The 23,636-nt window shown below is 39.7% G+C and overlaps 1 protein-coding gene across 1 annotated transcript in view; it reads left to right on the top strand.

The window, feature by feature from the left end:
• Positions 1-23,636, top strand: part of LOC306858201 (staphylococcal nuclease domain-containing protein 1) — a 189,156-nt gene that overhangs the window by 40,902 nt on the left and 124,618 nt on the right. The window contains exons 11-14 of the mRNA XM_079398624.1: positions 9,078-9,179; positions 18,203-18,309; positions 20,118-20,228; positions 21,153-21,225. Coding sequence (XP_079254750.1) covers positions 9,078-9,179; positions 18,203-18,309; positions 20,118-20,228; positions 21,153-21,225 — 393 coding nt within the window. The remainder of the gene's footprint in view (positions 1-9,077; positions 9,180-18,202; positions 18,310-20,117; positions 20,229-21,152; positions 21,226-23,636) is intronic.

Below are 23,636 nucleotides of genomic sequence, written 5' to 3' on the forward strand. Positions count from 1 at the left end.
GCACCAGGCCCAGATGGTGTCACACCAACCTGTCTGAAATCCTGTGCTGACCAGCTGGTCCCCACCTTCACACAGATCTTCAACAGATCACTGGAGCTGTGCGAAGTCCCTTCATGCTTCAAATGCTCCATCCCTATCCCAAAGAAATCCAAAATTACAGGACTAAATGACTACAGGCCTGTGGCTGTAACGTCTGTGGTCATGAAATCATTTGAAAAACTGGTGCTGGCCCACCTGAAGGACATTACTGGACCCTTACTGGATCCTCTTCAGTTTGCCTACAGAGCAAACAGGTCTCTGAACGATACAGTCAACATGGGACTGCAGTATGTTCAGCAACATCTAGACAGACCAAGGACCTATGTGAGGATCCTGTTTGTGGACTTCAGCTCGGCCTTTAACACTATCATTCCAAACCTCCTGCCCAAACTAACTCAGCTCTCCGTGCCCACCTCCGGATCACCAGCTTCCTGACAGACAGGCAGCAGCTAGTGAGGCTGGGAAAATACACATCCAGCACCCGTACAATTAGCACTGGAGCTCCTCTGGGCTGTCTTATCTCCCCACTGCTCTTCTCCCTCTAAACCAGCAACTGCACATCTAAAGACCCCCTCTGTCAAGCTCCAGAAGTTTGCAGACAACACCACACTCATCGGCCTCATTCAGGACGGTGACGAGTCTGCTTACAGACAGGAGGTTAAGGAGCTGGCTGTCTGGCGCAGTCTTAATAACCTCAACACGCTCAGAACGGTGGAGATGATTGTGGACTTCAGGAGAAACTCCCCCCACTCACCATCATGGACAGCACTGTAACGACAGTGGAGTCATTCAGATTCCTGGGCACCACCATCTCCCAGGACTTGAAGTGGGACATTCACATAGACTCCATTGTTAAAAAGCCCAGCAGAGGTTGTACTTCCTTCACCAGCTGAGGAAGTTCAACCTGCCACAGGAGCTGCTGAAACAGTTCTACTCTGCCATCATCGAATCCTTCCTCTGCACTTCAATAACGGTCTTGCTCAGCTCAGCTACCAAATCTGAACTCCGAAGACTACAGAGGGTAGTCCGGACTGCTGAGCGATTCATTGGTACACTCCTACAAGAACTGTACTCATCCAGAGTGAGCAAAAGGGCTGGCAAAATCACTCTGGGCCCCTCACATCCAGCACACACTCCCTCTTTGAACTGTTACTGTCTGGGTGACGCTACAGAGCTCTGAGCACCAGAACGGCCAGGCACAGGAACGGTTTCTTCCCCCAGGCAATCCATCTCATGAACACTTGACAATAATTGTGGAACACACAACACTATTATACACTTATATACTTATTTATCTAATACACACTTAGTTCACATTTCGAATTTGCACAATACCTGTACTTACAAAACTCTCTATTGTATTGCACCTGTACGTACAACTGTAAATTTGTATAGTGTTACTCCCTATTTACTTGTTCTATTTCTTTTTTTTAATTCTTTTATCTATGTTTTTTGTTCTGTCATTGTCATCCTGTTGCACTGCAGAAGCTTCTGTCACGAAAACAAATACCTTGTATGTGTAAACATACCTGGCAATAAAGCTCATTCTGATTCCGATTCAATTACCTTTTTAATCTTTTATTCAGTGGCGGAAACAGTCTTCCATAAAGTTGAAATGTTCTGCAGAATATATTTTGTCTTCTTAAAGTCATACAGGTTTGAAAGACATAAGTAAATGAAGAAAAATTAAAAATTTCTTTTTTAGGTGAAATATCCCATTAACAGGTTCATTTTGGACATCTGTGCCAAGCAGTGACTGGCTTCCTGTTAAGCAGACTTTGCTGAGGGTGTTATTGGTTGTTCTCTGATTGAGGAGCTCCTATGAGGTCTCAGGACCCTTAGGCCTGATGGTGGCGAGAGCTCTTCACTCTCTCTCTGCTTCAGAGTCACATCCAATCCTTGGGCCATTTATCACCTGAAGATAATGAGATTGGCTAATGAGAAAAAGAGAGCGAGAAGCAGGAATGAAAATGCGAGTGGTGCGTATAGGTACGAGACAAAGAAATCGATGTATGTGAGAAAGGTGTGTGTGAGAGATTAAAGTTCAGGAGTTGAAGTGTGTTGAACGACAAGTCCCTCTTAAATAATACATCATGCACACATGCTCTTTTCAAAAATTAAATTGTCATTACTCACCGTCATTCTGTTCCAAATGTTTAAGAGGAAATATTGCGGAAATATATATTTTTTTAAATGGGGACTGGAATTATCCAGTTCCAAAAATCACCATAAAAATTTCAGGTATTTCATATGATATGCACAATATTATGTGAGTCTTTTGAAGCCGTACTAGGGTCAGTAAGTTGTGGAAGATATTGAAAATGAAAAATCTTTCCTAAAGCTCTGAAAAACTTTTATACTGTTTTGAACAAAAGTTTCTTGCAGGTTACATTATTTTTGCATTATTTTTAAAATGTTTGAAATATTTCTCAAGATGGTGTTTTTTGTCATGAAATATTCATTCATAAATAGTAACTTTGGTTGCACTTCGTTTTAAGGTCCAATTCTTGCCGTTAACAAACCATTAACTGGGAATTTTGCCTTGGTAAACTCCTAATTGGCTGCTAATTAATAGTAAGGTAGTTATGTTCAGGTTTTTGGGTAGGATTAGGGATGTAGAATATGGCCATGCAGAATGTGTCTAAGTACTTATAAACAGCCAATAAGTTAATAAATTGATTGCTAATAAGCAACTAGTTAATAGTGAGAATTTGTCCCTATACGAAGTGTTAACTTAACTTTGGGTTTGAAGTGAATGATATTGGAAAACTATGGTGGAGGAGAAGATTTGACTGTTAGATATAGACTTACAACTATTTTATGGTGCATTTACGGAGATCAACAGCCTCAGTCTCCATTTTGAAAGCAGACCTTCTGAAAGACAATCATAAGGTTTAGAACAGTGACAGAATTTAAATTGAGATAACTAGTGTAATACTAGGTCAGTTTGTCACTGTTCCTTCATGTTTTAACACATGATTATTTTGCTTATAATACCTGATTATGTCTTGTTCTGTCCTGTTAGCCCTTGCAGAATGAAACCGTTCTTGCGTTCATTGCATGCAGCCAAACCGTCATTTTTAAGAGCCAGTAACAGGCAAACATCAGCATGTCAGCCAGGTGCAGAAATCCTCATTTCTTCTCACACGGTTCAGTAATCAGCCTGCTGTGTCTTCGCAGAACACACTTGATTTGCCCAATACAATGACAAAGACTTTTTATCTCAACAATTGACATGGAGCTTTTTGTTGTGTGCTGATTTCACTATTCAGCAGCATTACAGCTGTTTAGTGGACATAATGAGATTAATTCCTTCCTTGATCCTGAGTGTTTTATCATTGACATATGGAGCTTTCATGCTACTGCTTCAATTAGTACCTTAACCCTATCACACGGGTTAAATATCATACGGTTTTAGCCTGCTCATATTTAAAACAAAAGCACAGATTACTGTATTTGTGTGTATAACATGCTTGCTGACATTCATGATCGACTAGCAATACCCCGAATGCTTGCCCTCTTACCTGCACTTACACAAAAAACGCACACTAACGCAAGACTGCATGGACTCCCTCTGCTTTTCTTGCTCGGGGGGGGAAGGAATTGTTGTGGATATTTATAGGCAGACTGAAAATGGGTTGTCCTCTCTTTCACCGTCAGGGGTTTCTGTCTGTATTATATTCCATCGGCACAGTTCTTTAGCCATCACGAAAGCTCCTCCATCAGAAGAGATGTCTCGCCACATTAAATGCAATGTCTTACTCTCAAAAGTGGGTGGTCGATACGGTTTTATTTCATACCGAATATCAGACCACATGGGCACAGATGATGAGTTATTTGCAGCGCAGATAAACGTTTGCTGGAATCAGAGCATGAGGATTTAAAAATGGTTGAGATTTAAGCTTTTTAAGTCAATATGCTTTTATTCGCTGTAAAATTTGGTCCTTAGGGTTAACAGACCGATCTCTCCCAACTCTCCCACGAGCTATGCCTCATCCTGGCTGCGTTGTTAGTTGTCTATCTCTAGTTTATGCAATTACATAAAGCACCATAAATTACATAAAGCACCATAAAAACAGTCTAAGTGACTTGTGCTTTGTTTTAGGTCTTTTGATGCCATGCAATAGCTTTCTGAAATAAGTTTATATTCCCTAGTAATTTTTCTCTTGTCCAAGCTGTTAACTGCTGAGACTTAATCATTGAATCTTAAGAACTAAAACAGTCCAAATCATGAGCTAATAAGACTGGGGTTGTTAACTGGATCTACTGATCCTTTGAAAAGATGAAGTGATTTGTTCAGTGTTCCTTCCCAAAACACAAAATCAACTTTTAATTTCTATTTTAGGTAGACTGGCTCTGAACTAAATCAGTCTGAATCATGAGCGAATTGGATTGGGTTTGGTCCATAGAGTGTAAAAAAAGATGGACGACGCACCTCCGCTTCCTTCCACTATAGACAAGTGAAGCGAATACATCTCAGCTGCCATCTTGAGTAAATGACGTCATTTGGAACCAGAGTCTGCGCAGTAGAGATTCGTTTGGAGCCAGAGTCTGCGCAGTAGAGTCATGAGGTGGAGCCGCGGTATCAAACTCCCCCAGACCCAATCAACCATAACGACACACCCCGTTTTTATAGCATCAAATTACTAGCTAAACTCAAACTTATCACAAAAACGAACAATTGAACATATATCAGCATGATGACCGCTACCTTAAATGACCAAAACCATATTTCGTAAAATTGTATTGGAAGTGTAATTTATTTTTATTATTTTGACTGAAGTCCCATTCGTTTACATGGAGAGGGCGGGGTTTATGACCTGTACTGAAGCCAGCCACCAGGGGGCGATCAAAGAGCCCGCTGCTTCACTTTTAAGCACAAATTTAGATTAGATTAGATTCAACTTTATTGTCATTTATGCAGAGTACAAGTACAGAGCTAATGAAATGCAGTTAGCATCTAACCAGAAGTGCAAGAATATAGTGTTTTATATACATATAAGTGCAGAGTAAATGAAGATATGATTTACAGAATGTACAGTGGAATTGCTATATACAGTATTGAGCAGAGTATATACAGAATATAAATAGGAATGTAATGTAGGGATTGTATGTACATTATGAACAGAGCAATGTAGGATTATATACATTATGAACAGCAGAAACGTGAGAACAGTGGTAATAAATAAATACAGCTGGATGAGTGTGCAAAATATTGATAGAACAATGTATTCTATGCAAAATAGCAGTAGTGCAATATTTTATAGAAAGTTTACTGTGCTTTGTATAGTAACAACTTTATACAGTTTATATTGTAATAACTTTAACAATGTGCAGTCTGTGCAAAATATGAGTAGTGCAAATGCATGTGTGTAAAGTACTGTGACCAGTGCAGTAATAATAAGCAGGTGCAGGAGTTAGATTAGTGGTGTGGCGTTCAGAAGTGTCACAGCCTCGGGGAAGAAGCTCTTCCTGAGCCTACTAGTGCGAGAGCGTAGGCACCTGTAACGCCTGCCGGATGGAAGGAGGGTGAAAAGTCCATGGTTAGGGTGAGAGGCATCCTTGATGTTTCTTGCCCTGCCCAGACAGCGCTTATAATAAATGTTCTCAATGGAAGTTAACTGGGTGCCGGTGATCCGTTGAGCAGTTTTCACCACCCGCTGGAGTGCTTTGCGGTCAGATGCGGAGCAATTGCTGTACCATACTGAGATGCAGTTCGTGAGTATGCTCTCAATGGTACAGCGGTAGAATTCCACAAGGATCCTGGGATTCAGGTGAACTTTCTTAAGGCTCCTTAAGAATTAAAGGCGCTGCTGTGCCTTTTTGACCAGAGTGGAGGTGTTATGGGACCAGATGAGGTCATCAGAGATGTGGATGCCAAGGAACTTGAAACTCGACACACGCTCCACTACAGCTCCGTTGATGTAGATGGGTGTGTGTGCATGACTCCTAGTCCGCCTGAAGTCCACAATGATCTCCTTTGTCTTCTGGGTGTTTAGCTGTAGATTGTTGGTGGCACACCACACAGCTAGGTGCTGCACCTCATCCCTGTAGGCTGATTCATCGTCATCCTTGATCAGACCTACCACCGTGGTGTCATCTGCAAATTTAATTATGGTGTTGGAGCCATAAACAGGAACACAGTCATGGGTGAAGAGGGAGTACAGGAGAGGGCTCAGTACGCAGCCCTGTGGCACGCCGGTGTTCAGGGTGATGATGGAGGAGGAGAGGTTATCTAACTTAACGGACTGAGGTCTGTTAGTCAGAAAATCTAGAATCCAATTGCAGATGGGTGTGCTGATTCCAAGCTGGCTGAGCTTGGAGATCAGCTTGGAGGGGATTACTGTATTAAATGCAGAACTGAAGTCTATGAACAGCATTCTCACATGTGTGTTTTGACTGTCCAGGTGGGTGAGGGCAGAGTGAAGTGCTGTTGAGATGGCGTCCTCTGTTGACCTATTGTGGCGATAGGCAAATTGGAATGGGTCTAGTGTAGCAGGGAGACAGGATTTTAAGTGGGATGCAACCAGTTTCTCAAAACACTTGGCAATGATGGGGGTGAGTGCAACAGGACGGAAGTCGTTAGGGACCGAGGCAGTGGAATGTTTCGGTACTGGTACGATGGTGGAGGTTTTGAAGATAGTGGGGACAGTTGTTTGGGCCAGGGACAGATTGAAAATGTCCGTGAAGACCCCAGCTAGCTGCTCCGCACAGGCTTTAAGCACACGACCAGGTATTCCATCAGGGCCAGCTGCCTTCCGTGCATTCACCTTACGCAGAGTGGAGTAGACATCTGATGTGGAGAGTGTGAGAGGCAGTTCACTGGGTTGATGCTCAGCTTTGAGTGAGATCTCCTTATTATTTTGATCAAAACGAGCATAAAAGTGATTGAGCTCGTCTGGGAGGGAGGCAGAGCTGGAGGGGGCACAGAGTTAGGTGGTTTGTAATCTGTGATAGATTGTATGCCTTGCCACATACGCCGGGGGTCTGAAGAATTGAAGTGTTCTTCAATCTTCTGTTTGTGTGTGTGTTTGGCCTGGCAGATACCCTTCCTCAGGTTGGCTCTGGCTGAGCTGTAAGCCTCCTGGTCTCCGGACCTGAAGGCTGCATCTCTTGCTTTGAGCAGGAGGCGAACCTCTCTGTTCATCCAGGGCTTCTGATTGGGGAAAATTTTTATTTTTTTGTGTGTGGTCACTCTGCTCACACAGCTGTTGATGTGCTCCATGACAGAGTTGGTATAAATGTCAATGTTAATCTGAGAGTTTGTGGTGGCCTGGACAGCAAACTCACTCCAGTCTGTGTGCTGGAATTGATGTTGAAGAGTGGAGTCAGCACCTTCCAGCCAGATTTTAGCAGTCCTTATTGTAGGTTTCACACGTTTGATGACTGGGGTATACTTGGGGAGCAGGAACAAAGAGAGGTGATCAGACTGACCCAGGTGGGGGAGGGGTGTGACTTTGTAGGCATCACTCACATTAGTATAAACGTGGTCCAATGTTTTATGTCCCCTTGTAGTGCAGGAGACATTTTGATGAAATTTAGGGAGAACAGATCTAAAAGTGCAGTGATTGAAGTCCCCAGCAACGATAAAGGCTCCATCCGGGTGCAGGGTTTGTAATTTGCTAATAGCAGCACAAAGTTCTTTCATAGCCACGTTAGCATTAGCGTCCGGAGGTACATAAACTGCAGCAGCAACAATGCAAGTAAACTCACGTGGTAGATAGAATGGCCTGCACTTGATAATCAGGAACTCCAGCTCAGCAGAGCAGTAGGTATCAACAATGACTGAGTCTTTGCACCATGATTTATTTACATAAATGCATACTCCACCACCCTTGTTTTTACCAGAGGTTGCTGCTACTCTGTCAGCCCTGAAGAGAGAGCGTCCATCCATATGCACCACGCTGTTTGGGACATCGTTGCAGAGCCATGTTTCAGTGAAGAACATAACATTACAGTCCATAAGCCATTTCTGTGTGAGGGTCCAGATCTTTAGTTCGTCCATCTTGTTCATCGGAGACCGTACATTGGCAAGGAAGATGCTGGGCAGAGCTGGTCGATGTGGGTTTAGCCTTAGCTTAGCACGCAGCCCTCCACGCTTTCCCCGTCTTTGTTTACGGTCTCGACGCCGAGCACTTCCGGCCGGTACGAGTGATCCGCTTGTCCGCGGTGATCTCAGTAGCTCCGGCGGGAGTTCGCTGAAGTCGAAAGGATGATCTAAAACTATGTTGGAACACTGTTTGTTGATGTCCAAAAGTGACTGTTTTGTATAGCTGTAGTTCGCATAGCTGAATCGCGCGAACACGAGTGAAATAACCAGGTAAATTAACACTATTTTCCTAAATCTGGTAAGACGCTGAGCCTCGCGATGTGTTCGTGCCGCCATCTTGGTACCGTCAAGTGAGAGACACATTACCTGTTTGGTAATTTAATCTACTGATTCATTGAAAAGATGGAGGGATTTGTACAGCATTCCTCCCCAAAACGCAAACTCGACTTTTATTTTCTATTTTAGGTAGAGTTTCTCCGAATGTGGCATTGTGTGTTAATTCATACTGTTACGGCCTCAGCTGCGATGTGGGAGCCTGGAATATTGAGCATACTGAGTGTTTTTTGGCATTTCTCTGGGAAAATAACAACCCTTTTTCCTTTCTTATGAAAAATGCAAATGAGGTTCTATTTCTAGTATATCAACGTGTGTGGCAGTGAGAGTATTTCATATGTGGAGTCACATGCCTGGAACACCAAGAGATCAAGACAATGAGACGTGTCATCTCCAAATCCTGACACATTAGCATGGTTGTGTGGGAAAAAGAAGGATATTAGGTTTTAAGAGAATGGTAAAATTGGAAAGAAAGGTGAGGGGGTGGAAGACAGGAAGCTTCGAACCTCATTTTGGAAGGAAGTCATATGAGACTCTGAGGAAGTGATTAAATGTTGTGTCTGTTTGGGACAGAAGGCTATTTTTCATTTGTTATGTGATATTGACTTTTCTCTGTCTGTCTTTCTCTTTTCCCCTATTCTGCCTGACTCTATAGGAGAAGAACAAGGACAAAGACAAGCGTTTCCGTCCACTCTACGACATTCCTTACATGTTTGAGGCACGGGAATTCTTGAGAAAGAAGCTCATTGGCAAGAAGGTGAGAGACTTTGTGACCTTCTCACACAAAGAGACTTTATGCCTTAGTTTTTCTGTATAAAAGTTTTCTTTCCATATGTATTTCTGTCCATGTCATATTTTCTTTCTATTTTCTTTCTCTGAATTTCTGTATTCTGTTTGGAGTCACTGAACACATTGACCACACAGACCTTGAGCTGAGCGACTTTATTCACAGAGGCACAAATTACACTTTTTTTTTTTTTTTTTTTTTTTTTTGTGTGTGAGGAAAACACAATGTCAGCACAAAGCTTCAACATGAGAAATGAGATGTTTTTAACACAAATATGTGCATATAGTTGAAGTCCATATAGTATAATGTCAATACTTATTCCCAACAGTATTATTAGTTATTTATTGCATACATTAGTTACTTATTGCATCTTTATCGTGTCCCAAAGTTAATGAAGAAAAATGTTTTCATTGAGAATTACTTGGATATTAAAAAAATGTCAGAGTGAGACATATGCTTAAAGGGATAGATTTGAAATCAAAAAGGGCTTCTGCTGAAAAAAAGTAGTTCCCAGTTTACATTTTGATGAAAGCTCATGAAGAGAAATATTTTATTATATCATTTGGATTAACAGTAAATATTAATTTAGTTAAATTTACAATACATAATGCATATATCATTTTAATATACATTTTAAATTAATGTTATGAATGAACATGAATAAACAATAGACATGAGTATACTATAACATTTTAACCCTGAACAATTAAAAAGTCACTGGATTATGCACAGATGAATCACTAACAACCAGAGCATGAATGTGTATTTTGAAAATACTTGATTTCAGGAGTAAATGTAAAACATGAAGTGTTTCCATCTGTGTCACCTCATAACAAACAGAAATACTTGGCATCAGAAGTTGTTGCCGTTTTAATTGGGACAGCAGGGTATAAACTGGTGTGGGATGTTCTGAAAATTCTGTCATATTGGGACTCATTAAAGCATAATGGGCAGATTGTATAGCTGCACTTTATTGTCTGTTCAAGACTCTTCTCACCCAAACAATTCACTGTTTATGTGCAGAATAATGAAAAGCCCAGCTTGCAAGGCCCATTTGATTTAACACCAAAGAAATATGACGGCACATTTCCTCACACACAGACGTTTTCTCATAAATGATCACCAGATGCATTTATTACTAATGCAGCTTTATATCATCCTTGTATGAATGTAAGGCTGCTTTAGAAACCAATATTTTATTGCTGCTTTTTACAGAAGTCTGGTTCACTGACCTGGAATCATGCGAATATCTTGACACTAGAGATGGGAAATGGAAAGCAACGAGTTTAATCTCAGATCAGATTTTGCATTTCCCGTGTATGCACTCAGCGGTAGTCAACAGTCAGATTTATACAACGCTCTGCGTGATAAGATGCCTGTTTGCATATTAATGCAAACAGTGTGGGAATGTTTGAATTCATTCAGAATTTATCCAGCTCAAGACTGCGGCAATCATCTTGAGGATCCAATTTTGGCTCATTAAGTGTCACAGAAGTGCTCTGATATAAATTAGTAGTGTATAGTGTTAATCATCTTCAATCTTCTGAGTTAAAAGTAGTAGAAATATTCTGTTTTTTTGGGGGGGGTTTTGCATGAAAAATGTAGGTTGCAAGCAGATATTCCATATTGAGGTGGACCAAATGCTAAAGTTGATGCAGTGGTCATTGAAACACAGCACTGTTGTGAATAATGGTTGACACAGTGGTTACAGCAATGAATTTTGATTACATTTTTAAATAAAATGCACCAGTCTCTTGTTGGATTCCTTTAGCTGTTGCTAGGACACAATGTGGTGCGAGTATGAGGCCTTGTACTGAGGTGCAGCACGTTTTAGCATCCTGCTGCCCTGGCAACTGCTGGGGAAAACATTTTATATGTTCCAACTATTTAAAAGAGAAATCAAATCTGGGCAATTATAGAAGTTCATAACTATAAAATAGGGACAAAGTTAGAGACTGATTGTTTTGTTGCTGAAAAAGTACAAATCTAATGACTCATTTCTGCCAGATCAGGGCACTATTTTATGCCCAGAACCTTTTGATTTAGCATTTAAGATGCCATTCGTTCTTTACAGGCTGCATCACAGCTGGTCACAAAAGTTTAGTACCTGACTTTTGTTTCCAGTGTATTAGTGGAAGAGCTTGAGCTGATTCTGGGAGATTCGTTGAGGTTGCATCCATATTCTGTCACTCTAACATGGCTGTTGTCTTCAAAAAGAGGTCTCAGAAGAGGTCGAATGTCAACTCCCATTATATCTCTGTGAGTATGTGATCAATATCAGAGTTCAGCGGCACAATCAGCAAGAGAAGATAAAAGGAAAGGAGGTAGAAAAGCTCGTCCAAGCCTCAGTGAGCCACAGCTCTGGAGCGTGGCGTCCATTTCAGATCATGTTTCTTCTTTTGAAAGGATGGAGAGAATGAGTGGCATTCACTAGCAGTGGGTAATGGAGGAAAATCTGTGGAGAAGTGCATTTCCTCCTCTTGGTATTGAAACAGAACTTCTTGGTGACATAATCCAAAGCTATATTTGGCTAACTTTCTATGTAGCGCCTCTGTAGAGGGTCTCTGCCTCAGCGAAAAAGTCAAATGAAAATGTTGCATTAATCCACTTATCAGGAAAGAGCACGTTTGGATAATCCTGCCCGCTCAAAGTGCCTCCTGTTATATGGGTGTGAGCGTTCGTGTGTGTGTATATGTGAGGTGTTAACAAGAGACAGTAACTGAGTAGAATGTCAGTGTCAAGCGTTTGATGTCTGTGTTTATGCAGGTATGTTCCAGCCAGGTATGTGCTGCTTTGTTTATTAGTTTGTTGGTTTATATGGAAAAGGACATGCCCTGATGCACATTGATGCTTCTGCGGCAGAGCTGTGCAGACTTCATTCATCTTTTCCCTCTACTTCTGCTTTAGAGGGAATTACAGTGACATGTGAGACTAACAGCTCACTTTTAATCCATGATATGCATTATAGAGTTTCCTGACTACACCTACCCTCTCCGCATTAGACTCCACTCACAGGGACTTAAGCTTGCAGAGAGCAGGCTTGGCTGTTTACATATCAGAGTATGCACATGTATGCTTAGGATGTTTGCACACTAGAGCTTTTGCTGTGGACCAGTGTACATTTGTGATCCAAGTTTGGAATTGTCCCCGCCCCCACATAATAATAGTAGCTGTAGTAGTAATAATAATAATAATAATAATAATAATAATAATAAAAAACAATTGTATTGTTAATGATATTTGTATTGTTCGTTTAATAACTAGTTCAAATAAAATAAATAAGAATAAACTGTAGTTATTAAAATGAATAAAAACATTGTATAATTGTTAACAATTGCATTGTTAATTTTTAGGGCCGGGACTTTAACGCGTTAATTTTGATTAATTAATTACACAAAAATAACGCAAAAAGTTTCGGCGGACCGATTATACTGGAGCACCAACTAGCGTCAGAACGGACTTGCGTTCGTGGAGACCGGTCTTGGCTAGGGCTGGGTATCGAGTTCGATGCTTTTTAGGCACCGACCGAATTGCCTCGATACCACCGAGTATCGAAAAACGTCTTGTCGTTCGGTACCAAATTTCGATACCTAAGGGGTTAATCTCATCACATCAGTGAGCCAATAAGCCTGCATCACTAGCTGTGTTTGACTAGAAACGGCGACGTGCAGATTGATCAGTGTTTGACCTCCGCGAGAGCGTTTCGAAAGTGCACGGAGCAGTCCGCTCTTTAAATCGCGCGGTTTGTTTATTATACACAGACTGAAGCTCGAGTGACGTTCGCGGTCATTTCAGCGTCTGCCGCCTCTCTAAATGAGGACATGAACAACATCTCCAGACCTGCTCTGAAAGTCACTTCATGAGCATTTTACCGTTTGATTCGAGTAAAACTAACTCATCTCATATACACACAGAACTGTAAAGGTATTCCAGGCAACCCGTCAAAATAAAAGTTCGGTTTTAATATTAACGGTATTAATATTGTTCAGCAGACAGTACATACTGCTACTACTAGGCTACTATTAAAATTAAAACTTTTTTTTTTTTTTTTTTAGTAATGATCACACAACAGTTATTCCATGTTTTAATTTTAATAGTAACCTCCCTTTGTTTTGCCAAAATAAATAAACTTTGATTTTCAATAATTTAAAGAGAAATTAAATTAATGTTTTATGTCTTCATTTGAAAACCAGATACAGAACACAGAATTTCTGAGGAAAAATAAAACATTTCATTAGGCTATTTTAAGAATAAATTTAAATAAACTAAGTTGTTTTTATGCATTCAAATAATTAGACATACTACACCAGAATTTAATAACAATAAAACATGTGGTGAAAGAAAATAAAACACCCACTTATGAAAGTGGATGACGGTTTTACATTTCTTGAAGTCTTTAACAACCTAGAAATGATGATTCTGTCTGAGCTATGTGTTTTAAAATGAACATGCACTAGTGTAAACGTAGCCTAACAGATGTGTAAACTGAAAACAATTTGAACTTTATTAAAATTATTTATTTATTTATTGTGTTGGATATATTTTGTTCCTTTGTGCAGTGGCTCAGGAGATGGGACTTTGAGTCTGTATAAATATCAACAAGCTAAAAAAAATAGTTTTTTCAGATAATGTAATCTTATTAAAACTGATTTTATAAAACTGGTATCAAAAAAAGTACCGTTCAGGAACCGGTATCGAACTCAAGGTATCGGTATCAATATCGAAATTTTTTGAACGATACCCAGCCCTAGTCTTGGCAAGCTTCCTTGGAAGAACGAACTCGGAAGGACGCGAGAACACAGAACGCACACTTATGAGAATTGAGATGTAACTTACTGCATTCCTGCTTAACTGACCGCATAGTCTCAGCATAAGAAACGGCCAATGAACAATAAATATTACAAAATGTCATATCATAACTTATTAAAACATTTCATACTATTATAGATATTACTTTCATATAATTGTATTGTTTTATTTTACAGCGTTATGTTTTACTGTTAAGATTCATTTTAATATGCCAATAAAAATGCAGACTTTCTCCGGGTCTTATAACTTTATTAAAATTAACCAAAACAAAACGATAAATGTTTACTTTCAACTTGAAGAGCCGTTAAGTATTTGTGAGAGCGACTTTAAAGCTTACAGGCTTCCGTACACCGGCCGCCCACAGCGTTTTCTGCGATTTCTAACGGCTCGATTCTCTTAAGTCTGCACTCAATGCATCCTCAGTTTCAAGAACATATCCGGGCACTTTCATGCATCTTCTGTACTTGCGTTCTTGAGAATTGGAACTGAACTTCGACGGTTAACGAGAACACAAGGACGCAAGATCGCTGAAGAACGCATATTGAGAAACAGACAAAAACAAACCACAGTGAACATGGACAAAGAAGCTGATGAGACCGCTTTGGTTGGCCCTGTGGATGGGAAATTTAAAAATCCATATAAAAAAAACTAACTTCTCACTGTTCTCAGGTCAAATATTTATATGCGATTAAAATGCGATTAATTTCGATTAATTAATTACAAAGGCTCTAATTAATTAGATTAATTTTTTTAATCGAGTCCCGGCCCTATTAATTTTATAACAATAACTACAATAAAACAAATCAACAACAACAATAATAATAATAGGTAAATGTATTGTTAAAATGATATAATAATAAAAACTAACAACAATTTGTAATAATAATAAACAAATGTATTGTTAATGATATTTGTATTGTTAGTTTAATAACTAGCTCAAATACAAATCAATAATAATAATAATAATAATAATAATAATAATAAACTGTAGTTGTTAAAATGAATAAAAAACATTGTATAATGATGCTAATACAATAAATCATAACAGTAATAAAAACAATAACAATAATCTGACAGTTATAAAAATAATAGATGATTATAATATTTATTTTATCACTTATTATTATTATTATTATTATTATTATTATAATAAAGAATGGACTCAAAGTGTTTTTATCCACAATTTGTTGGCATTGATTCCAGAGTATTTATTTTATTTATGTTTAATAAAACCACTTCTGAATGTTCACGGTTGGTATGAATGTAAACTGTAGTATATTTGTGCCTTTGTGTGCTCCCAGTCACGCACATTGTTATAACTGCTTGTCTCCAGATAATTTGCATTTGGAGAGCAGTTCACATTGAATTTCATGCAATACATCTGTAGCAGACAAATGCACATGCTTTTGTGTATAAATTTTGGTTATAAATCTATACTGTCGAAAACATGAACAGTGAGTCTTCTCTTCCTGACTCGTTATCTGATTACTCACGGTGGTTATCGCGTTGATGATTCACACATGCCACTGTTTGAACCCAGATGTACAATGTGAAAAGAGTCCAGCGGGGGGAGGCAGTGGAATCCATGTCTGGTTTGGACAAAGCAGTCAAACCAAGTGTGAAAGCATCCTTGCTGAACATGCACCAGCTCAATCTTTCTGCATTTCCCCCAGACATTTCAGTGGACCTGTCTACTTTTTGACGGATGCTTCGCCATTAGCAGCATTTCTGTCTTCGTCATTCTCTTCTTACTGGTTCTGTCTGGGCTTCTCTGAAACCCTCCATTGCTGTTGTCCTTCAGTCAGATCTTTCTATTCAGAAATGACTCTAAAAGCCCATTTAATCTGTCATCTGCTTCCCAAATGGGCCTCTTCTTTCTCTTGCTCATTCATTTTCTCTTTCTTCATAAGCACATTTGCTCTTCTGAACGAGCGGGAATCGTTGGCGCTTTGTGTTTCTTAAGAAGGGCATGTTGTCGTTCCACCAAGCTCATTACTCCTGCCCAATGGTGCAGAGCTGTCTGTGCCTTTCTAAGAGAGAACTGGAGAGTAGAAGAAGAGGGGATGAAAATGCAATCATTTTGTGGTTTATTTGTTGATGAAACGCTAAACTCCTGGGGTTAGAAAATGAGTGTCCACAGGATTCCCTCACCTAATGAACTTCCATTATGTCCATTAGACTGAGTTGCATTGTCATTTTGAGGCAAATTAATTGGAGGGATAAATGCATTGAATTCCAGAAGTGGAGGCATGCAACTTTAGGAATTAATTCAGAGTATGGAACTTTCTTTTGCCATTTCACAATTGTCTGATTTCAGCATTTCATTTTGTTTGGCAATTCCATGCTCTTTCTCCTGTTTTCATAAATCTACATTCACATTATATCATATGGATCAGAACGGCAATACATTTGTCTAAATGTCAGCACCTTCCACTGTTAAATGAATAGTTCACCCAAAAATAAATCATTTACTCACCCTCATGTCATTCCAAACCTGTATGAGTTTTGTTTTTCTTATTGAACACAGAAGAAGATATTTTGAAGAACCAAACAGTTGTTGGTAGCCATTGGCTTCCATAGTAGGGAAATAGATACTATGGACAGTGTTACCCAGTCTGTGGTTTTCCCACAGAATTGGGCTCGCTGCAGGTTGTTTTTCATGTCTGTGGGTTTAAGCAACCCCAATAACGTGATAATTTGGATCTTTTGTTTAAATAAATTATATATTTTTTTTTAACCGGGGGACCCCCCCTTGAAATGTGATTTGGTCTATTTTGAGTAACAATTGGGCGGGTTTTGTTGTAAAAACCTGGCAATCCTAACTGTGGAAGTCAATGGGGACCATCAACTGTTTGATTACCAGCATTCTTCAAAATATCATCTTTTGTGAAACTTTTTGTGAACTTCCTCTAAGCTGTAGATTTGACCCATTTGCTAAAGCGTTGCAAAAATAGTCTTATGTCCATTTGGTGTGCTTGCCATCAGATTCATTGTTGGACAAATCATCTTGAATTACATAAGGATTCCTCTCCAAGTTTACTAGGACACGGCTTAATTTAGAGATACACGAACTGAAATTGATTGTTCCTGAGCATATGGTTCACTCTCATCAGCCTCTGGGCAGGTGGGAAGTGTTTTGTTGAAGGGAGTGCTTTGACACATGCCTCATTTCTGTGAGAAACTTTACACACATGCACTAATGTATTATGTTCATCCGTTCTGTAGCAGGGTGTAATCAATCCACACGCTCCCAGAGGACCATGGGTGTGACATTTGGTCAGATGAAGTCTTCGTCCTTGGGTTGTTATTGGTGCCATCCCGATTAATGACTGATCTTCCCCCCTGCGTGTCAAGACAGATGGGAGATCCGGCTTACTATTTTAGCTTTAGATTAGCTTCCAACCCTCTGTTTGCTCTGAACTGATTGAACGAAATTGGCCAGATCACAGCCTCCTATCTCTGAATATCTCAACGTTGCTTCTTATTTGCTCAGAGCTAACAAGAAGACGCCGAATGCGATGCCTCCTCCGGGATGATCCGATGACCTCGGCGAGAGTTTGACACAAATGGAGTCGATTTCTTAACCTGGAGCAGTTTGGTGTGAAATAATCAGCTTTAGTTATCCTCTTCCCTTCTGCTTGCCTCCGTCGCCATCAAGCGAAATAGTTACTGGTCCCCGCCTCTTTTTCGCTTCATGATAAACAGTTTTCATGTTTGGTTTGGCTTCCTCTGGGGAGATCTATGGTCTAGCCTGACATGATTCACACTGACTCAGGGTGACCTTGGAAAGTAGCCCACAGTCATGCTTGTGCACACACACACACACACACACACACACCAAACTAGATGCCCTAACGCAATTTGTCCACCCTGAAAGGCCTGTAATCTATTTTTTTTCCCCTTTACAGCCAGCTTTTCGCTTGATTTGCAATCCTGTACAAAGATATCAAATTCAGAGTTTGATGTGTTGCTCTTTCTTGGCATAATTCTGTCATGTTTAATGCGACATCATAAAACAGGGTTACAGTGCAGTTCTCTGTGTCCTCACGTGTGGATTCAATGGTCAATTTATCTCCATAGCTGAGCCCCTGACAGGCGTATAGTGTGTCTGTGTACGTAGGCCTCGTTTCTTGGCCCTACATCAGCTGTGCTGGAGATTTAACCATTTTGTTTGGTCTTTGCAGGTTAATGTCACAGTCGATTACATCAGAGCTGCCACCAGTGCCATGGTAACGGGTGGCGTACCGGCTTTCCCAGAGCGCACATGTGCTACAGTGACTATTGGAGGAATGTAAGTAAACTAACCAGTTACCTAATCAGTTCTGCTTTGTTGGCTCTTTCAAAACCTTCTCCTCCCATTCTCTGTGATTTTTAAAATGGTTAAAAAAAAAAACACTAATGGTTTCATGTATTCTATTGCTCAAAAGTTTTGGGCTCAGTAATTATTTATTTATTTATTTTATTTAAATTATCTTATTCTCACCAAGTCTATTAGGTTACAATTTAAAATAACTTTTTTCTTTTTAATATATTTTAATATATCTTGTATCTATATCTGTAATTTATTTCTGTGTTGGCAAAGCTGAATTTTTAGCAGCCGTCACTCCAGTTTTTAGTGTCACGTATCATTCTAATATGCTGATTTGGTGCTCAAGAAACATTTATTATTACTGTCAATATCTAAATGTTTTTAAGTAGCAAAAGACACGTTACTAAGAAAGAAATGCAACCATAAATGAAAGCCGAATGTTTATAGACTCTCTAACAATCTTCTCACTCTCAGTATTGGGACTGCCGTATGCTTTATTACCCTTTATGATTCTTGTTCACCCTTGTGATGTGAATGTGTGATCTAGCACACTGTCCCTTGTTAGGGTAAGTGAGGCCAGGCACATGAGTCTAGGGGTGGTATTGCGCCTCAGGCTGTGATTACCCAACCATGCCCCAGTGCTTGACGTTGGAGCATTATGGGTAACAGGTGGTCACATTGCCTGAGGGCTCAGCTGCTTTGCTGCATCTTGACACTTCGCTGATTCGGAATCAGTTCTTTCCAGGTTTTCCCATAGTTCCATAAATATTTTAAGAGCTTGAACTGATCGTAGATCCATAAAAATTCATGGCAGCACAGACAGTCTGTCAGGCTGATGCAATAGGTTACTTTTTAGTAAACATTTGATTTTTGGAAGCATGGTGAAATAGGACTGACATGGGAAGCGTGGTTATCAATGCTTGTCATTTTTTTTTCAGTGTAGGTTTGATTGCATAACCTCAACAGTCCCCACTAGTTCCTTTTCATATTGTATTTTGTGCCTCTGAACCGCGATATGTTTGTGTATTTAAAGAGAGGATCACGTTGAGTACTTGCAGAAACTGTTTACCAGTCTTCCTACGAAACCAGCATTGGTACCAAAAATAAAAAGCGTTGTTTGCTTTTATTCATGTTTTTGCCCTTTTCGTTTTATTACCAAAACTTGACACAGAATGCCTCTTGCTCTTGTTTGCTGTGCTCTGCAATAGGGGAATGCGAGCAATGAGAAATGCATTTGCCACTTTGCTTGCAGGGCACCTTGCCTGTTGTGATCAATTATGTTTCAGTTCTGCAAATTAGCCCTCACTCAATCTCACTCAATGCTCTCCTTCAAACAAATGTGCAAACTGAAGTCTATAGACTATCCCGAAATAGTTGCTTAAATTGATTGATTTAAAATAATCACACAGATTTCTGAAATCAATCAGACCTAACATGATTATTTTCACATGTAATCTCCAAATTTAATGTGGAAAGAGCAAAGACAGTATTTTAAATGATTTGTTTAATGGCTTTTTCCCTAACAAAGTAATGAAGGACAGTATTACCGATACCAGGTCCAATACTGATATGGATGGTTATATTTAATGGATTTTTTTAGTGGATGTTAATTGCGTTAATTATTTAATGCATTAAACAGCAAATAATAATTGCAGAAATAACTCTGCACCATGTATGTGTGTTTAAATAAAACGATTGTGTGTTTTATATACATAAGATGTGTTTGTGTGTAAAGTGTTGCAAGGCACCTTGGAACTAACATTTGATTCTCTGTTTTAATCTCTTTGTAGAAACATTGCTGAGGCTCTGGTCAGTAAAGGTCTCGCAACAGTGATCAGATACCGTCAGGACGACGATCAAAGATCTTCCCATTATGACGAGCTCTTGGCGGCAGAGGCAAGGTGAGTCAAAACACTAAAATAAAACCGCCGGCTAGTGAATGTGGGCCATATTCCCACACATTGAGTAGGAGAAGCCGTCTGTGAAATGGAGCCATTTTGTTCTGTGCAGTAAGTCATGGCTTGTCTGGTTAACTCTCATTTCATGGGGGCAATATCAGTCCCAGCGCTTATACCTCAAGCACCAGCACTAAAGCATTGCTCTTTTATTCTTTGTCTACGAATAGAATTATATAGATTTGCGATGCAGAGGTTTCAAGGGTGGTTTATTGCACAAAGAGATTCGGATCTCGTGGTGACTCTTGAGAGAAAGAGACTCGCTGCTTATCTGCTGCTCTTTCTTTTCCATTTCTATTCTTCACTCTTGGTGTTGCTCTCGAACACGCACATGCATTCACACACATCTCCTCTATTTTCTTGTCCTTCGCTCTCTGGGTAATGCTTCCCCGTGGAGCCGGCGGAGATGGGAGGTTTGCGGGCCTCAAATTTATTTTTAGCAGAGATTGCTGGTCGTTACCCTACATCCTCTGAGAAATCAACCTCAGGACAAGCTTTCTCTCCCTTCCTCTATTTTTTACCGAATTTGATTGGACACCAGGGAGGCTACAGCCACAGATACATCTGCCTTAAAGAGGCCAAAGACACGTCCCTCATTCCTCCTGTATCTACTGTAATGTGCAGGCATCAACACTCAGCAACCACTATTACACTGATCGAGCAGTCGGCACACACAAGACACTGTATACATTCCCATGTGTAATGCATGAGAGATGCTGGCCTATAAATGTGATTTGTTGGCTCTTTTGTGGCATGGGATGAATGAATGGGTGGGTTTGTTTAAGGGTTGGTTTCTCAGGCTGGGGCAGAAATGTTCTGGGGGCCCGTTCTAAATATTTCGATTGTAACACAGTGCTTGAATCATTGCAGGGCAATCAAGAATGGTAAAGGACTTCACAGCAAGAAAGAAGTGCCCATTCACAGGGTGGCAGACATTTCAGGGGTAAGCTTTTGATTTTTTAGACTAATTTGATTTTCTTTAGTTGAAATATAACATTGGACAGACTTTAAAATCAAGAATTAAACTGAAATATCAGTGTGAAAATGCAAAAAAGTATTTGTCTGGGCCTGAGCATGACCTATGACAGTGGCCACGTACACACTGTAAGTTTCAGGAGTGACAACCGCATTTAAATGCGGGAGCGAGTCCCATAAATTATCATTCCATGTGTGTATAGAACAGCAGTCACTCCTGCATTTGTAGTAACTATAGCAACATTTTGCCATCTTGCAGGAGTGAAGAATTTAGCCATTTGGTATCTGCCATTTTTTTTGGCTAAAGACAATTTGTCCGTCGATTTTAACTAAACTGTCGCTGATAGATGTGCCGCATTTTCTTCATGCTTGCAAGGCTGCTTCAGAGAGCGCTGTCTTGCAATGTTGCCATGTTCTCATATTTACAAGCACTTATAGGCACGTTGTTTGGTCTTGGCTCATAAAGATTTTATGGAGTTAATAAAGTGGTCTTCTGTGGATATGAGTTTTTTTTGGTTTTATAAAACAAAGTATTATGGTGTTTTAGTGTGTTTTGTGCTTGTTCTTGTTTGATGTTTTTTTTAGGAAGATCTGGCAACACTGATACTAATGCAGGGCTCTTGAGCGCAACTAGTTCCGTGTCAAAATGTGCTAAGATTTCTTTCAAGTTATTTTCTTGCATCTCGTATGCAGACGAAGACTCATTTCTGATTCATGTTCAAATATGTCATTACCTAGTTGTTCAGTTCAGTTCCGTACACACTGCGGTTGTCACTACCTGTATTTTTCGGGACATAATGTGGTTGTCGAATGCGGATGTCTCTGTTGTATTTTGTATGTTAGTGAATTGTGTGTACAGAAAGTGATTTAAGGAGTAAAAGGTGAACTGACAACCTAATTTAGCTGCAGTGTGTACGTGGCCAGTATGTTCTCAATGTTGAACATTTTTTACCAATGTCTTCTATATCCCAGAGTCCTCTCTCAAATCTTTGATGTTAAAGCTTCGTCCTATGACAGCTGATTTATTGCTGCATTACGGCCCTGACCATTAAATTAATGAACGCCTCTCTAAAAATAGCCTTTCTACCCATAAAGTCATCATACTCGTAGCTCTGACGTTGTTTTTAGACAAATCTGTTTGGGTGCCTTACCAAATGAAGATTAAATTTTACTTGGCTTGTAAATGTCATTTGCTGGGTGACAGGCTTGTTACTTGGTGTGCGTGAAGCAACTGATGTTTAACAGCCGCTGACTTCCTGTTCACCTCTCCTCAACTCTCTCCTTCCTCTCTGTCTCATCTCTGCGTTTATGAATGAGCTCCTCAGGTTTTAATGAAGTATATGGCAGCTGGCTGCAAACTTTTTCAGGATGTTATTTATACCCGAGTTTGTGTGGGAGACATTTAGAGTGAGAGAAAAGAGTGTGTCACTCTCAAACGGTAACATTCTCATTCCTCATTCAGAAACAAGATTCCCTCGTTATATGACTGACAGTCAGAGTAATGTCATTTGGATTGGGACTATGTCATTGGTCTGAAAGGACCATTTATCTTTGGATGGGTTTGTTTTCTTTTCTCTCTTACTTTCTCTTTTGGTGTCTCTTTCTTCGTGTGGGTCATGGCTGTATTTCCAGCTGCGGTGGGTGGCCTTGGTGTGCAGTAATATTTAAAGTGAAATCTGAAGTGTCTCTGTTACACACCTGTCAAACAGAAAGATGGCCAATCTCACTTCTAAAAGTACACCCTTGGTCAGGACACTCTTGAAATAGAGCTGCCCTACTCCTATAATGGCTCACAGTGTCACAAGCGGTCTTAACTTCCACTTGCCCTGTCGTTTTAGATATGCATTTGAATTACAAATCAAAAGTATGTAAACTAATGTAAGTAAACCAGCCGAGGTAGCCACTGAAGGCACAAGTGCAAAAATTTGATGCAGTCAATAAATAAAATAAGGGTGCTGTTATAGTGCAATTATATTAAAATAATGCATTAATGAATGCATTTTTATTGCATACCTATTTTTGTATTGCAAAAATTATGCATTTAATCATGCTATCAATACATATTTAAATTCTGTAAAAAAAAAGTTGTAGACATGTACATGTAGTGATTGTCATGACAAATGCAGCGTTTAATGTGCCATTTTGTTTGTACAAAAGCAAGTAACACCTATCTAATAAAGTATAATTACTAGTGAAGTATAATGAAGCCTAAAAAAGAAAATGAATAAAAACGTGTATTTAATTTTATACTTTTTATAACAAGCATGAAAATGAATAAGTAAACCCTCCACCTTCCCCAACTCCGCCTGTATAGATCTGCTACTGGTTATTTTATATGCTACAGTATGTCTTAATAACTGACAGCACCGTATCGGTGTA

This window comes from Barbus barbus, assembly GCF_936440315.1.
Source record: "Barbus barbus genome assembly, chromosome: 39".
Taxonomy (NCBI): domain Eukaryota; kingdom Metazoa; phylum Chordata; class Actinopteri; order Cypriniformes; family Cyprinidae; genus Barbus; species Barbus barbus.